Here is a 16731-nt window from a genome sequence, read left to right on the forward strand (position 1 = left end):
AACGGGCCTGAGACTGAACTTCCGATCTTCTGCTTAGTAAGAAGAAACAGTAACTACTGTGCTACCGAACCCATCGGTTATGTATCTACTAGCAAAGTCAGCGAAAAAAAGGAGTTAGAAACATATAAAAACTCGTCATTTCTCCAACTTTGATCAATTCCCAATATGAAACTGAAATTTGTGAATTTAAAATTTTACAACGTTTTATTTAATGTATACTGTAAAAATAATGCTCCCCCAAGGATAAAACAAGGATATGTATCACAAGTTCCATTTTCTTTTAATCCACCGCATTATCCCGATAATCATTCGTACTTGAAAATATAGATATCTTCTTATGTCTCACCAGCTTCCGTAGAACGGTAGGCTCGTTTTCCCAGTAAAGCTATTTTATTGATTGACACATATTTGATCCTACACGTACCAAACTTGAACTCGTTACATCTGTCGAGTTCCACCCCGATAAACAGCACCTTCTTTCATGGATGGTTGAGCATTTACCACAGATCCCATTGACACACATCGTCATGACAACTTCAATCTTCGGCAGAGGACTTTATTCCCAGAAATCAAGAGAGCAGGTTAGGTTCATCGTTCCTTATGTAGGACTCCATATTAGAGTTATTTGAAGAAATTCACGTTCTCAAGTAGCAGCCAGAAAACAATGTGTGTACGTGCGATCAACTTAGTGTTCTATATGCACTTCCTTAGTTTTAATTGAGAGCTATCGATGCTTGGTATCATCTTCTCATTAGTATAATTGTTTCGTTAGTACAATTTCCGAAAAATTCCTAGACTCGACCGGGATTTGAACCCAGCCACCTGCAACATGGTATTGCATTGTAGCTTCCCCACCGATAATACAGCAACAAAGCAAACCCTGTTGCTGATCATAGCTCATGGAAGTTTATATTTCAGAGACAACCCAGAAAATTAATGGTAAATAACCCCTGGAATAATTACTCATTGCAATTAAGATAGAGTTGAAATGAAAACAAACAATCTACTTTAGAGCTGCTCAGGTAAATTGGGATCAATGCCATGACAGTAAAAGCCTACAACGACAAAACATCACAAAAATTGGCATTGCATAAAATTAACGTAATTATAAGGGTTGCAGGGTGCCAGGAGGAATACCAATTTCCAATGAATCCTGTCATAAAATAGAGCAACGGCAAAGACATGGTCAAAAAAAAAACAACAACAACAAACCTGACTCACTTTGATCAGCTATGGAAGACGGTCCTTCCAGGAATGTTGCGTGCTTCAATCAAAAAATGGGGAAATCGGTTATTGCTAGCCGCATGTGATATTGGTTTATAAAACCTTCGTTTTGCGTTTGCAATAAAATAACCGCTGATTGAATATAAATTTAAAAGGCATTAGGCTACAGATTCTGAAAAAAAAAACAGCTACAATATCATCAACACCCGAAACAACTATCAACGTTAATAGCATATTCTCAGCATGTCTTTTTCCTTGCCCTGTTTATTTTCAGACCCTTCCCCCGGCGATGATTAGTCAGTGAAACTGGAAACTGGCTGTGGTAGGTAAATTGTATTTATTTATTTTTTATATACTTTGGGAATTTCTGTCACACCCGACGGAGTCGACCCAACAACGACAGAAAATAGACGAAAGATGTTAATGTTGAGTGCTCAGTTGAAAATGGCGAACATTAAAAAAAAACAACAAAACAATAGGGTTCAGCGCAATTCAGGCCTATGAACAATGAACCAAACCATAATAATAAAAACAATAAATCTTATTGCAATGTTAATGCCAAAACAAGAAAACTACTGTAGATTTTTTTTTGTTTATGGATCAAAATCTTGTTCATGGGACATGGGAGGAGTTGTTAGAAATTAATGATATTGGGTTGTTAGTAGAATGTTTTAAATAAACAAGCAACACATGTTATCTTCTATTTAATTAAACCTAATTAATTTTAGTATCCATGACAGATACGTATTTCGACTACAACGTGTAGTCTTCAGCAGTGTCATTCCCACTAAAGAACTTATTAAATGGAAGATAACATTTTTTGCTGTTTTATTTAAAGTATTCCACTAACAACCCAATTTCATTACTTTATTATGATGGCTACCAAGCCTTTGGGAATTTTCCTTATTAGAGATTTGCATAGATTTTATTTCTTTAGCTTACTTAAATCTTTGGTTTTTTAGTTAGGTAGATTCTGATTCTGCACATTGTAGTTTCATTTTTATATCCATGATCTTGACATTGTTACCTAGGGAGTTGAGGGGGTTAGATTTTGATAAGTTCTTTAGTGGGAATGACACTGATGAAGACTGCACATTGTAGTCGAAATACTAAAATTAAATGAGAGGAATTAAATGGGAGGAGTTGTTAGTTATCCTAGCCATAAAAATCTATTTCTCTTGTCCAAATAATAGTGTTTCCAAGTATATCATGTAAACAATATAATCCATTCATATGTTTCCCATATATTGCAATGGTGACCCTAAAAACTTGCCTCACGCACCATCTTGCATTAAAAAAGATCTGCGACAATCATCCGATTAAAATCGAGGGGCGCGTTTAAAGCTTTTATTTCAAAAATTAAAATCAAATTATTTTCATTAATTACATATACTATATTACATGAAAACTTCACTGACGTGTCATTGGTATCATTAAATAAAATAATATGCTGAAACACATATGTACATTTACAAATCTTTATTTTGTTTGCCCCTCGTGAAGATAAACAAATACATTGGTAGCCTTTTTAGGCACAAAGGCGCTTTCATCACTAAAATTCGGTTAACCAGCGAAAGAGTGTTATCACAGAGAACAGACGTCCAACTTCCACCAGAAACGTGTGTAAAGAACGTCGCCGTTGGATAGCGTTAGCATCTCCTGATTTCCTCTATAAATTTTCCACTTTCGACCAATTTGGCGCTAGTATCGTTATGCAACGCCAGTGCCATCATGTTGTCAAAGAGGGTTTTTAAGTGGGGAAGTCGGCGTTGGTGGCGCTTATGTCGAATAGGAATCTTGCACTAGTTTTTACAGAAATTTAGTCCTAGCCTCAACGTCTGTTCTCTATGGTGTTATTATAGTATATTTGGTGTTTCTCTATTTGGTGCTTTGTACTGTTTCTGACAGCACTGGCTGGTGGACAATCAACTTGAAAATATATAGTAAAATTCACTTTCGATCAGCAGATCCAAACACATAAAGCAATCTACGATAAAGACAAAACGCTTTCTACTTCTGTCACGATAAACTCTCTCTGTAATATAGCTTGGTCGGAGTTGTAGAAGGATAATGATATATTGCTTGCCTGCTTTGATGTAATATACATGGTTGCGGACATAGCTTGATCGGAATCGAGAAAATACATAACAAACAATTCCCATTAACAACACGTGTATCATCTTCGGCGTTGCTTCGTGAAGCAGCTTGCCAACAATTTGGTCGTTTCCTTCTAGTGAACTATATTTATTGCGAAGATAGTTTTCATGACAAAAAGAGAAGAAGATTATATCATTATTGCTTTCCATTTCTGATCTTTTTAGCTTTTAAACCGTAAAATATTTGTTGTGGCTTAGCTTTTAGGCTCACATCTCGAAATGTTAGACCTCCTACAGGTCCCGAATACTTATAACTTGAATGTAAAATCTATTTTCTACAATGAGTAATTCCAACCAGCGTTTGACCGGTTAGTTGCATGGATTTTAAATATTTGGTCATCACTTGCTATAGACTTCTCACGACCATCTTTAAAGATCTACCACCGATTCCTAGTCCTGACTACTTCAAACTAGGGGAACAGGATTTTTCAGTAATCCAAGGAACACATCTTAGTCCTTGTTACTTTTTATGCCTTGTTGATAGTGACAAGACTTGGCTTTGTCTACCGAGGATGATCTTGAAACAAGGAAAAAATGAGTTAGTTGTCTTCATCTATGTGATTCCTAATCTTCCGTTCGTTGTTCCCTAGTTTGAAATGGTTAAGACTATGGTTCAGATGCATGGTCATTTTCGGTGTCATGCCTTAATTTTGTTGCTAAGGAATCCAATTTTGACTGACAAAGGGGCGTGGCTTTGGAGGGTGTTTCAACACTCCGAAGGGTATAAATAGCGGGACCTTTCAATTAGAGTCCGATCCTTGTGATAAATGCAAGAGTGGCAACTGTAAAAAAAAATCAAATACTTCATCATTTCTCAATAGTGATGGAGTAATACGACATGCACTAAACTAAGGAAACGGGATATACTACAATAGATCAATTTACTGGTCGCAGTAGTGTTAGGTCCCGAACAGAGGAAAAAAAATCTGACTTGATAGGGTCTTAGGATTGTTTTCTTGCCAAGAGTAATTGTTTCGTGTATTACAGCGTGCTTTCTTGTGAACGATATAGAGTTACATTTGATTGATTGATTTATCTTTATTAAGGAGGCTTTCAGCCTGAGGTTGGTTCGCCTCCAACTGAGTTACATTTATTAACATTTAGTTCTAACAAATTTTTCTTACGCCATGTGGAAAAACTTCAATTTCGTGTTTAAATATTTGAAGATCAGGTGCTTTAGATATCTCCATGAAAAGTTTTATGTTATCAGCATATAAAGAAACATGAATAAATTTCAAAATATGTTCTATATCGCTGACAAATACAATAAACAGTTATGGACCAAGATGTGAACCTTGTGGCACACCAGATGTTACAATAACTATGGTGGACCGATATCCTTCAAATCTTACCTTTTGCGTCCGCCGTGATAAGTACGACTCGATCCATTTCAGTAGCCTAGGGTTGGAGCCTAATTTAGATAGCTTTAAAAGCAAGAGTGGTATATCCACTCTGTCAAATGCTTTAGTAAAATCAGTATATCGCGTTTCTTCATAATTTCCTATATCCATTGATTTTAAACCATTTGACACAAAATGTATCAAGTTGGTAGCTGTAGATCGTCCTTTAACAAATCCGTGCTTTTTGCTAATAATTACCGTCCTAATATGTAAGAATACATTGTCATTTATGATGGATTCGAATAATTTAGGAATTAATATAGCAACTCCACGGTACTTTTTGTATATCAGACGTTTTACCACTTTTAAAAATTGCAATTAAAAATGATTCCTTCCAAATCGTAGAAAATACACTCCAAGGATATATTAAACAGCCAGAATAAAAGTTTTGCTAGCTCCTTCGAAAGTGAATTTAAAAAAATAGGTGGTAAACTATCCGGTCCAGCACCTTTTGAAGCATCCAAGGTTTGAAAATCACGTCTTTGAGAGTTATATTATCAAGTGCGATGTTCTTCATTGGCTCGGGGAGATACGAAAAATATTGATAATCTCGCTCATTCTCACCGTGAATTGTAATAACGTCCTGAAAGAAGTCAGGAAATAAGTAACTAATCTGACTAGGTGTATTGCCCAATCTACTGTCCAATTGCATTTTTGATGGAAAGCTCTTGGATTTTTGCCTATCAGGCTTCAGCTTATTTAAATGTTCTAGATTGTCAGTGTTTTCTGGTAACTAATCCTAAAAATAAAGATTTCTCCATATTTAAAATTTCTTAATCTTTTTCTGTGTTAAATATTAAATTTCCCAAAATTCATGCTATGACGCATTGCTTTAATTGAAATTTATCTTATAATTTCCGTCACATCGAGCAGACACATCACATACATATATCAATGATTTCGACGTGAAAGAATCAATCATAATTTATGTACGGTAGTTTAGTTCAAATGTTACATAATTCAAGCTCAATAAAAACGCATAATTTGAATATTTACATCCATTCTTCTAAAATAGAAAAGAAGTGGCTCTAGCGAGTCCATTTTATTTTTGCCTGAATCCATATGCTGAAGAGAAACCAATGACGTTTAAACGTGTTCATACGGAATTGAAACTCGTTTGACGGAATTGGAATCAAGAAGCAGTGTTAGATTTTAAATAATATCTCATCAATTTGTAACTCCAATCCAATGGTACGTATGGAAAGGCAAATATATTAAAAAGTCATCTTTGATAGAAACATTCCATGTTTCGTTCAAAAAAGAGAGGTAAAGTGCTTATAGGTATAAAGTAAGTATAAAGGAATATAAATCTTAACCATATTGGATTGAATTATTTACAAAACGTTATAAGAAAGAAGGATTTATTTTTCAATTGTATTACTTTTTTGAGATAGCTGGTATTCTTACACATCTTGCTTTCATTATAGAAATGCTAACCACATATGGATGATATATTGTGGCACCACACACAAGTCTGACTTCCAACTTCTGAACCTAATTCTGACCTTATTTTCGACTATTACGTAAGTCACGATTAAACCATTTTTGTTGTTGTTATAGTTGGCACTGTTGACAGTTCTTTTTTCAGAACCACAAGACATGTCGGAAGCCAATTCATTAGCGACGTACAGATGATGTTTATCAAATTTAAATGCTCACCCAATAAACCAACCACAGACTTGCTAATCGTCATAAAAGAAGACAGATTGTGATACATTTGTCATTTCTCGTCCATATAAAGCCAATATTTAAGCAACGTGCAACATATATATTTACCGCTTAGTAGCATTAAAAAGTATCTAAACCCACATATGCAAAGAATCATGAACCATGTGCCTACAAAATGGTTTAAAGTTTACAAGTGAAATCAATAAATTCAAGCCACGTTCGTACCGGAGTAGAAATACTCTTGTGCCAGAGCAGCAGCCACAAATGAGCCCATTCCTGAGGCGTTCTTCCAATCGTCCCAATCGAGCGAATAGATGGCTGCCCCACCCAAAGCGTTGTCGAGCACGAAAACGTACTTTTGAACCAGCGTGTCGGCCGTTTCCGCACTAATCCAGCTCAAGTCCTTGGTGAAGTAAACGGTCTGGGTGGTTTCATTGGTAACGCTGATGTAATCGCTTTTAAGATCACAGAGCTCATACTGTGCTAAATAGCCCGCCTGTTGGGTGTTCGAACCGGCAATTCCTGGTCCACTAATCGGCGATCCAACGGTGGTGCGAGTTGCCCTCGCTAACGTGTACGTGCGGGCGTACGTAGCCACTACAATGTTGATTTTGCCTTTACGCACCTTGGTCGACATCCAATCAAAGATTGATGAGTTCTGGAAAATTATCAGTCGAAACAGAAAAGAAACGAATATTTTAAATTTCTTAAAAGTACCTTGGACTACTGAGTGATTTGGAACCGCTGATGTGATGTTATCTTTAAAGAATTCAGAAAATCGGAATTGAATTGAGCTCAATTCGACAACTAAATTAGAATACAGAACAACCGCCAACGCAAACTTACCACGCTTGTTGGGCTTGTAAAGTCGGAGTACATTGGAGCCAAGTTGTGCGTCCTGTTTTCCGCTTCATCGGTGAAATTGAATGCATACACGTTGATCATATCGGCGTACCTGTGAGACAAAAAGTAAGATAATTCAGCATACATACATACCCACGGTGTCTCTGGTAGAATACAATTATTAGAAATAAAAAAAAGTATCACCGGAAGACCCACCAAACGAAATCTTAGGTGTCCCTCTTTCGTTTGAGGCTAGTATCAAAATCCGTAATTTTTATTTTTTGGTCTTCAATGGTCGAGAGAGTTAATGTTTAAATGTGATTTGCACTGAAAAATACGATATAAATATAAATGGTTCTAGACCCTCCGATAGAAGATTTCGTTTGGTGGGTGTTTCAGCGATACCGATAAAAATAAGCTTTTCTTCCAGAGACACCGTGACCATACATATTATCTGGAAAGCAACCAGACTAAAAGTACCGCACTATAGCGGGAAAGCAGCTTAATAATAACTTCATCTTCGTGACATTTTTCTGGTCCAAAGCATTATTGTTTATCATTAAATGCTTTCAAGTGATAAGAAAATGTGCAAAATAGATGACACTGATACTGGTCGTTTGCTTGCGCAGTGGAGTGTGATAATTAGCCATAATAGCATTCCACGAATTTTCCGAAACGTCCAATTCAATATGAGATCGACTCAAAATTGATTTGAAATCGACTCAATTTGGCAAAAAAAGAATGAGCAATCACAAGTGGTAAAATTTTCGAGCTTTTCCAGGAAAAACTTCTCGAATATGAGAAAAATTGATGAACATTTTACTAATAGACTGAGCGAAACTTCTCTCGATTTTTCTCATAATCGAGAAGTTTTTCCTGGAAATGCTCGGAAATTTTACTCACTTGTGAGCAAATTCACTTTTTGCCAAATTGAGTCGAATTCAACTCAATTTTGAGTTGATCTCATCGTTCATATGCTTTTGAATTGGGCTAACGGGAGAGGGAGTGTGTAAGGTTTTGCGACAAGCAACGCATTAGGCACAGAACAGAAGTGGAACTTATGATCAGAATGTGGCTCCACGTTTCATTGCCGAACACTAGCGCACCTAGCAGTAGAAGACATCTTTTGCATGCAGTTAATCTAGGTAGTGCGCAAAGAATGCCCGTGTAGAATGCTTAAACAACGCATCGCTTATTAAGCAGATAAATGTACCACTTTTTGATTCACCGATTTGTTTGAACTTCCCCTTCTTTGCTGTGCATTAGGTATATAGTCACTCCGGTGGCACAAACGTCATCCACCAAAATTTTGCTTGAAGTAGTTGGTTCTTTCAAGGGGGGGGAGGTGGCTTTCAGATACGAACAATCGTCGCCTACCTCGCATAACTGGGATAACTGGTTCCAAACGTAAACAAGCCATAAGAAACCTACAGCATTTGTTTACGTTTGGAACCAGTTTCATACAAGAATGATCAGTAGGCTGATTTGACAGCACGTCCCCCCCCCCCAGGGTTTTTTGGCTCGATTATCTGCCAATCTAAGACAGCTGATGCAAACATTGACAAATCATGCTCCGTCCATATAGATTTGTTTGTTGCGTGGCAAAATAATCGTGATAAATGTTCAACAAGCACGTACATGTAGGAATTAAATATATTATATTAATTTCTAAATTATGCAAGCTAATCAAGAAAAAATTCAAGTTTATTAATGATTATACACATAAGATTTTTTAACGCATACGTGTCGTCAATGAAACATAGCATAAACGATAGAGGTCACTCTAAGACCAGAAGGTCCCGAAATAACGTGCTCAACTTTTTGGCTCAGCTCTGGTACTCTCTTCGGTCCCAAGCAAATCGATTCACCCCTCGAAACATAGGAAAAACTAAAGAGCCTGAACTTATAAAGAGGCGACATCTTATCCATTTGACAGGTCTTCTGCACGATTGGAATGACTTTTCCTATGACTTTGACAGACAATCGATTGTTCCAATTTTGACATGTCGTCTCTTTATAAATTCAGGCTCTTTAGGAAAAACCAATAACCCCTTATTTTATCTGTCAAACTTTCATAGCGAATCAAAACAAACATTGCGTAGTACTAGAATTTCGACTAGAATGGGGTGCGTTAATCGTTTGCTTGGGACCAACAGGCTAGTCAAGTAGTGAGCCAATTTAAAACCGTTAGTTTCGTATTGATTGTTGATAAAACTGTAGGCTACAGTGCTGACACCATTAATGGTGGTGGCTTCAGGAACCCTCCATCTTGGCAAAGGATTGTATATAGTAGGTAGGCCTGTCATGCTGGTTACTCCGAGGGTAATCGATTTGTTTTTTTTTTTATTAAACTAACTGGGTGCAGAAATATCGATCTACATGCGCTTCTTCTATAAAAGCTGTGTATCAAAATGCATTAGGGAATTTTTGGATGACCATCCATTACTGTGTACTCTTGTGAGTCGTTAAGCAAAATAACCATAACAATTTAAATAGGGTTGCCATTAAGCGTCCTCGAAAAAAAAAAATACAATCGAATTAATAAAAATCTCTTATTGAGTCGGGAAAATAGAAGGAGCTTAAGTTCAAAGAAGTTCACGAAGTCTAGAAAAAAAAAACATAGAAAAGTTCGAAGCAAGATCCTTGGAGCAATTTTGAAAACTTCAATAACCTCAGGTCAATTCAATTAACTTCACAAACGTTATCAAAACTTCAGATGAGTTTAAGATTTAAGGGAAGTTTCCTTTAAATTCAGTTCCAAAAATTAAAGATAGAACAGATTGACATCCGAGGAGTTCTGAAAACTTTAAAAAAATTACGGAAACTTCACTCGACTTCACAGCAGTCCCAACAAATTTACGGAAATGCAGAAAATGATGGGAAGTTTAGAGATCTTTATGGCAGCTACATTCATTTCAGGGTATTTCCTGAAACGTCATTGGAAGAGTAGTGAGAACTACAGGGAAGTTTCACGAACTTCAGGGGTGTTGCAAGAACTTCAGGAAAGATTAGGGAGTTTCAGGTGGTCCACAAAAAATAATTTGACGGGATAGTAATAGTTCTGAAAATTTTAAAGTGCTCAAAAGGCAAGAACTTCAAGGTGCTTTCAGCAGCTTCAAGGAATCTTTTAAGAAGTTCTATATACCCTGAAAGCTTCATGGAAGTAAAGAAAACTTCAGAGAAGTGCAAAGACCATGAGGAAAACTTTATGAAGTTTGAAGAGCCTCAGAGATGCTCGAACGCAAGAAAAGTTCCAAGAACTTCCTGATCTATTGGGAAACTTCATAAAGCAATGAATACTTCAGACCAGTCCTGAGAAGATCAGGGAAGTAAAAAGATTTTAAGGGAAGTTCCATGAGCTTTTAGGAAATTTTAAAAACTTCATTGAAATGGCGAGAACATAAGCATAGATCAAATAACTTCAAGGCAAAGGCAGGAAAATTTGAGGAATTTTCTAAAAATCCTGAGAAATTCAGGGAAGCTAGAGAACTTCGTTGATGTTCAGAGAATAAATTCAATACTTTTCAAATATTGTTCACAAGAAAGCTCACAAAACATGCAATCTTCAGTCAAATTTTCATGAATATTAACCGTTATGTGCGCGACAGGGTACCCGCGTACCCAACTCCCAACTTCAGGAAAGCACCGAATACTTTTGGGGCAGCTTAAAGATCTTGAAGAATCAATATTGTTGTTTCGCATTTGCATTCTTCATGAAAAAGTGGTGGTTTCAGTTTTATCATCACCAACGTTTCAATCCAAGGTGTTGTGATTATCAGAGCTCGTTAAAGTTTTTAATCGTTAAACTGTTTGTGCTTAATTGAAGATGGTACATCTTTAAATGCCCTGAATAAGGCCAATTTCATAGACCAATAACACATCGTAACGTTTTAATCAACCTTTAACCTGATAAATCAATACACGAAAAATTAGTTGGTATTTTAAAGATTTAAGGCGAGCTGATTGCATACAAGATTTACCATAATCGTTAGAATACTTCTCAGAATTCGTTTGAAATATTACTCAAAACGTTGGAAATATCCTCTGAACACAAGTTCTTCCTAGATTTTTCCTTTAAATTCTTCTCAGTAAGAAACAACTTGGAATAATTCTCAGAATTGTCCCTGCATTAATTTCATAATTATCTTTGAAACTCACTCCTTTCCTTGTTATTCTAAAGGGTGTATCACATCAAATTGCATCACGGAAAAAAAACTGTAGAAAATTACCCATGGGTGGCCGGATCTAGCTTCGTGCCACTATTCAAATGTTGTCCTGGAGTGGTACGAAGCCAACAGGGTCACTTTCATACCCAAGGACAGGAACCCCCCCCCCTCCTCCTCAACGCACCGGAATTAAGGCCCATCGAAAAATACTGAGCTATTGTGAAGCAGGCACTACGGAAGCATCCCAAGGAGATCAAATATGAGGAAGACTTGAAGAAAAAGTGGGTTTCCGTACAGAAGAAGCTGCAGCCAGGATGTTGTACAGAACCTAATGAGTGGAGTTAAGCGTAAGGTGCGAGCGTACGGTTATAGTATTGAAGTAGAATGAAATAAATATGCCAAAAGCTTATTAATGAGTTATATTTTACTGTCTAAAAGTTTGAAAGGAGCGGTCAACTAGGTAATTTTCAGCAGCATTTTTTCCGTGATGGAATTTGATGAGGGACACTCTTTACTCACATTTAAAGGTTGCTACGAATTGATTTATAGTTATCCCCACAAATTCCTTCGGTTTCGCATCAAAATAAATTTAGCAAACTCTCCTGGAATTCTTTTCCCAATTCCTTTGAAGATATCTTGGAGTTATTCCCATATTTAATTGTAGTCTTCCATTAAGGATACCCCACCCTCCTAAAATGTCCAAGGAATTACATATGCTCCGGATTAATTTTTTCCCATAATTTGTTTTAAAGTATTCTCAGCTTGCTCTTGATTTTTTTTTTCATTGGGAATCCCAGAAGTTCTGCTCAGAATTATCATTGAATAATCCTCAGTCATTTCAATGACCTTTTATTAAAATACACCTTGAATGCAATTCAGGATTTTCTTGAAATTATACTCAAAATTATCACGGTTTCACTTGAAATCTAGAACTCCTCAGAGCTATCTTAAAAGCAGATTGCAGATCCCTTATAATCAAATTCCAAGAGCTTTTAAAATGTGCAGTGGATTAAACTCCAGGCTCTTGGAAATATATTGAAGAATAATTTCTTTTAACCCAGACATTGAAACAGTTCTTCAAGTTTTAAATTTGTGGAAAATATGTATATTACAGAAACAGAAAATAAAAAAAAATACCATTTCAAATCTCTGAGTTTGTTATTGTTATTTTTTGCTGAAATTTTCGTCTGAAAATTGCGTCAAATCTATGTTGTTCAGCAATGAAAATAATAATGAAAATTAAAGGTTTGCATTGTAAAATGCATTGCATGCTTAAAAACATTCTTAGTAAGAGAATTTGAAAATTCTCTATACCATGATGAGATCTAAATATTCAAGAATATTAAAATTCCCTGTGAATTCCCTGTTTCTAGGTCAGCAGACACCCGGTTATATCACCAGTACTAGTTGACGGTTATAAAGTATTATGAACTATTAAGATATGCCAGATATGGTAGTGGTAAAATGTACGAAAATAGATGATCGAAAACTACTCACAAACTCAGCGTGATGCTATCGTAGGCTTTCTCGAACACACTCTTGTTCGGTGAAACGGATACCACTAACAGCTTGTTTATCATATTGAGCCTAGCCCGAAGTCGAGTGATAAATTTTTGGAAATTGACCTGCAAAAAAGACTGATGTTTTCAGATCCCTATATGAAACTAACGTATGATGCGGTTGACCAATTTCTAGAAAGGCATTATAAAAATAACATTATTACCTTGTCAATTGGTTGTCCGCCCTGACTTCCCGGGTAGCGCCAGTCAATGTCGATGCCATCAAAGTTATAACGGGTCAGGAACAGGGCTATGTTATTGATAAGGGTGTCCGAGTAGCTCGCAACGGCCTATGCAAAACGAGCAACAGAAAATGATGTTTTATAGAAAAGGGATTTTTCGCTCTTTCTTTCGATGATGCTTAGGGGGGATTATTAAAAATATTTGCTATGTTACCGTTGAAAATGTAGCACTGCTTTCATAGATTCCCCCAAGCAGGATCAATAGTTTCGTTGCGGGAGTGCGCAGGTATTGGAAAAATAAGAAACCACCTGAAATGGAAAATGTTTCAGATTAATCGGAAATTGTCTGCATCATTCCTGAGAGCCTTACTAGCCGTATCAAAACTTTCGTTTAAGAAGCGAATTTCTCCTTTTACAGTTAATCCAATCCCAATGTAGATGTAATGGGTACAATTTGCGGCAATCAATGCATCTGGAAGTAACGGACTTGCATAGCTGGCCGCATGACTATCGTAATAACAAGCAATATCTGAAATCGAGCACAAAAATTCACAAATTTCAATGTTCTGTTTCCTATTAACAACATAATCGATAAGATTACTTTGAGCTGAGGCATGATAAAGAAAATAGAAGGCGATCAGAAGCGATACGAATCGTTTCATGTTGCTTTTTCCAGTGAATGGATATTTACTCAACGAAGCAATACGGTGTGATGTTTACAACTCTTCGAACAATACTGATGAACCTAATATTCATCGGAAACAGACAGACCATGAATATTTGAACAGAAAGATATTTTTCGGAGGTGTTGATTCAGTTGCATCAGGCAAACAATTTTTCTTCGTGAAACCTAATTGAATCTTTTCCAGTATATTATAAATAAACTATTCAGCAAACATGTGTCATCAATATCTTTCACCATAATAGGATTTTGTTTATTAATAGCATTGTTAATATTGACTTCTTACAATTACATAAAACACATGAGGACGACGCACCATAAAACCAAAAATGCATCATATTCCATCTAAAAACATTTATGAAATTTGATTTAAATATCTGGTTTGATAGCACCATCGCGTTTCACAGACTTTTTTTTACGTATAAGATAGATTAAACAATATAAGTTCAAATTATAGTTGCTGTTATATAGAGTTTTGGAAGATAAATGTAAAACATGACAAGAAGTTTTTATTTAAATTTTTCAATGTAAATTGAATCACTTCCCAGACTTTAGAATGATTGGCATTTTTATTTCATATTTACTTCCATCGTTTTGATCCATAATGCCTATCTCCAATCAACGGTTAGTTTGTGAGGTCTTTTTTCCATCTACTATCTCTGTTTAAGTGTGCAGTATACGCAACTTGAACCAATTACTGAATGAACAGTTATTTTTGACAGATTGACTTTACGGACAGTTCGGTAATGCAAATTATTTCTGTGATGATTACTGGGCGATCCGCAATTCAAAAACCCGGCACAATTTTTTGGCTTGGAACATTTCTTATCATCCCTGCACTGAAACAAATCGACATGTACCGTTTATTGGATCTATCTTATAATACCCCGTTCACATTACAGCATATATCACGTGATATACGCTGTCTTGCAATGAGCACTCATACATCTAGTTTTCACTGGAAATCCTATGTATGAGTGCTCATTGCAAGACAGCCTATATTACGTGATATAGGCTGTAATGTGAACGGGGTATAACATAGATATATTCATTCTATGTGATGATTGATAGATTCCATTGGATTATCACTTAAAAACTATGACTGCGATATGGAATGATTTCTATCGTAATTTCACATACGTAGTACTTGATAATACTTTGCTTCGAGCGTGGTTAGCGACAAATAATACCTCGTTCACATTACAGCGCATATCACGTGATATACGCTATCTTGCAATGAGCACTCATACATCTAGTTTTCACTGGAAATCCTATGTATGAGTGCTCATTGCAAGACAGCGTATATCACGTGATATACGCTGTAATGTGAACGGGGTATAAGATGTACACACTTAGTTTTTTTTACCGAGCTCGGCTGTGCAAATCTCGGTAAAAAAAGTGTTACTGAGATCTCAGCAAACATTTCATTTGTTTGCTGAGATTCAGCTAAGCATTATCCGAGACTCAGCAATCAAATGTCACTTTTGCTGAGATCTCAGTGATACTTATTTTTGCCGAGATTTGCACAGCCGACCTCGGTAGAAAAAACTAAGTGTGTATATGAATATTGTTTGATTTATTTCATGGTAAAAAACTAGTGATATGTAATGGGTGGGAACAGACATCTAGAAACAAATGGAAAATCATATTAGTTTGCACTATGAGAAAAGTCAGTAAAATATAACTGTTTTCATGATGAATATTGCTCACTAAAAGATACTTCTTATAAGATAATTATGTTTATTTTATTGAAGTGGCTTTTAACGATTTGTTACGTTTGTTGATATTTCGCGTGTAAATCGACATGTAGAAACTATTGGACAGTAATTTAACTTTGCAGTATAGAAAAACATGTATATCTCATTGTAATAGCTTCCTTTGATTTTTTACGTTTAAAGATTGTTAACAGATCAATCCCAATGATTATATAGTCATATCTTCTTCTTCCTCGTATTTCAAGCTTATTACGTATGGCATATTAGCTTATTGCGTGCTCTCAACTTAGTGTTCTAGATGCACTTCCACGGTTATTAATTGATAGCTTTCGATGCCGGTACCATTTTTGCATTGGTATAATTGTGTGGCAAAGTCCAATCATACTTCTATGCCCAGGGAAGTCGAGAAATTTTCCAACCCGAAAAATTCCTAGACCGGACCGGGAATTGAACCCAGCCACCTCCAGCATGGTCTTGCTTTGTAGCTGCACCTTTACCGACTGAGCTAAGGGAGGCCCCTATATAGTCATATAGATTTGCCTTTTAAGAAATTCAACAGGAAACATTTGTTTTGGCATGGTTTTCTGGGATAATTATCGCTCCCAATAAAATACATCTTACATGATTGTTCTTCATAAATTATTGAAACAATTTTCAACGATGTTATCGTACACTCATTGAAATGATAAGTCGAACAAAATATAGCTAACAACAATGATACATGTTATTTCCACATAAACTTTACTTCGATTAATTTATGACACATATATTATCCCAAGCAACACGGCTTGTCATAAAGAAGTTGAAAATACATTTTAATGACTTACGTAAAGAATTAATAATACTGTAATATACGTCTACATATACATTTATATAACCTAAAAAGCGCAAGTCGCGGAGCTTATACAACTAAATACTGGTCTTTTAACATGTTTTGGAAACATCATAAAAACCGGCGGCAAAAAAAAAACATCAAAAAAGAACTTGAGCATGGGATTCGATCACTGGTCCTTGGCGTGGTAGACTTACTACTTCCTAACTAGACCAACTCCGCTTGATGACAGGTTTGTTATAAGTATCTATCATGTTCTTGCCAATGGCATGAAAATTATATTCTCGTTCAACACGCTTTCAAT

At 36.1% G+C, this 16731-nt stretch overlaps 1 protein-coding gene across 1 annotated transcript; it reads right to left on the minus strand.

The window, feature by feature from the left end:
* Window positions 1–6589: 6589 nt before the first annotated feature.
* Window positions 6590–13888, minus strand: LOC135697983 (probable chitinase 10). The gene is made up of 7 exons (XM_065217856.1): window positions 13800–13888; window positions 13569–13727; window positions 13413–13507; window positions 13181–13306; window positions 12955–13082; window positions 7295–7403; window positions 6590–7106 (listed from the first exon to the last, which is right to left on the minus strand). The coding sequence occupies exons 1-7, from the start codon at window positions 13858–13860 to the stop codon at window positions 6657–6659; spliced, it is 1128 nt and encodes a 375-aa protein (XP_065073928.1). The 5' UTR covers window positions 13861–13888; the 3' UTR covers window positions 6590–6656.
* Window positions 13889–16731: the final 2843 nt, after the last annotated feature.

This window comes from Ochlerotatus camptorhynchus, unplaced genomic scaffold (genome assembly GCF_037179485.1).
Source record: "Ochlerotatus camptorhynchus isolate MF236.1 unplaced genomic scaffold, CSIRO-AGI_Acam_v1.1 ptg000008l, whole genome shotgun sequence".
Lineage (NCBI taxonomy): Eukaryota > Metazoa > Arthropoda > Insecta > Diptera > Culicidae > Ochlerotatus > Ochlerotatus camptorhynchus.

Bases quoted from the DNA above. Each gene is read 5' to 3' on its own strand.
- LOC135697983 (XM_065217856.1), bottom strand. From the start codon at position 13,860: ATGAAACGATTCGTATCGCTTCTGATCGCCTTCTATTTTCTTTATCAT. The intron at 13,508-13,568 runs GTAAGGCTCTCA...TTTCCATTTCAG, and splicing joins CGAAAGTTTTGATACGGCTA to GTGGTTTCTTATTTTTCCAA. The intron at 13,083-13,180 runs GTAATAATGTTA...TCTTTTTTGCAG, and splicing joins GCGGACAACCAATTGACAAG to GTCAATTTCCAAAAATTTAT.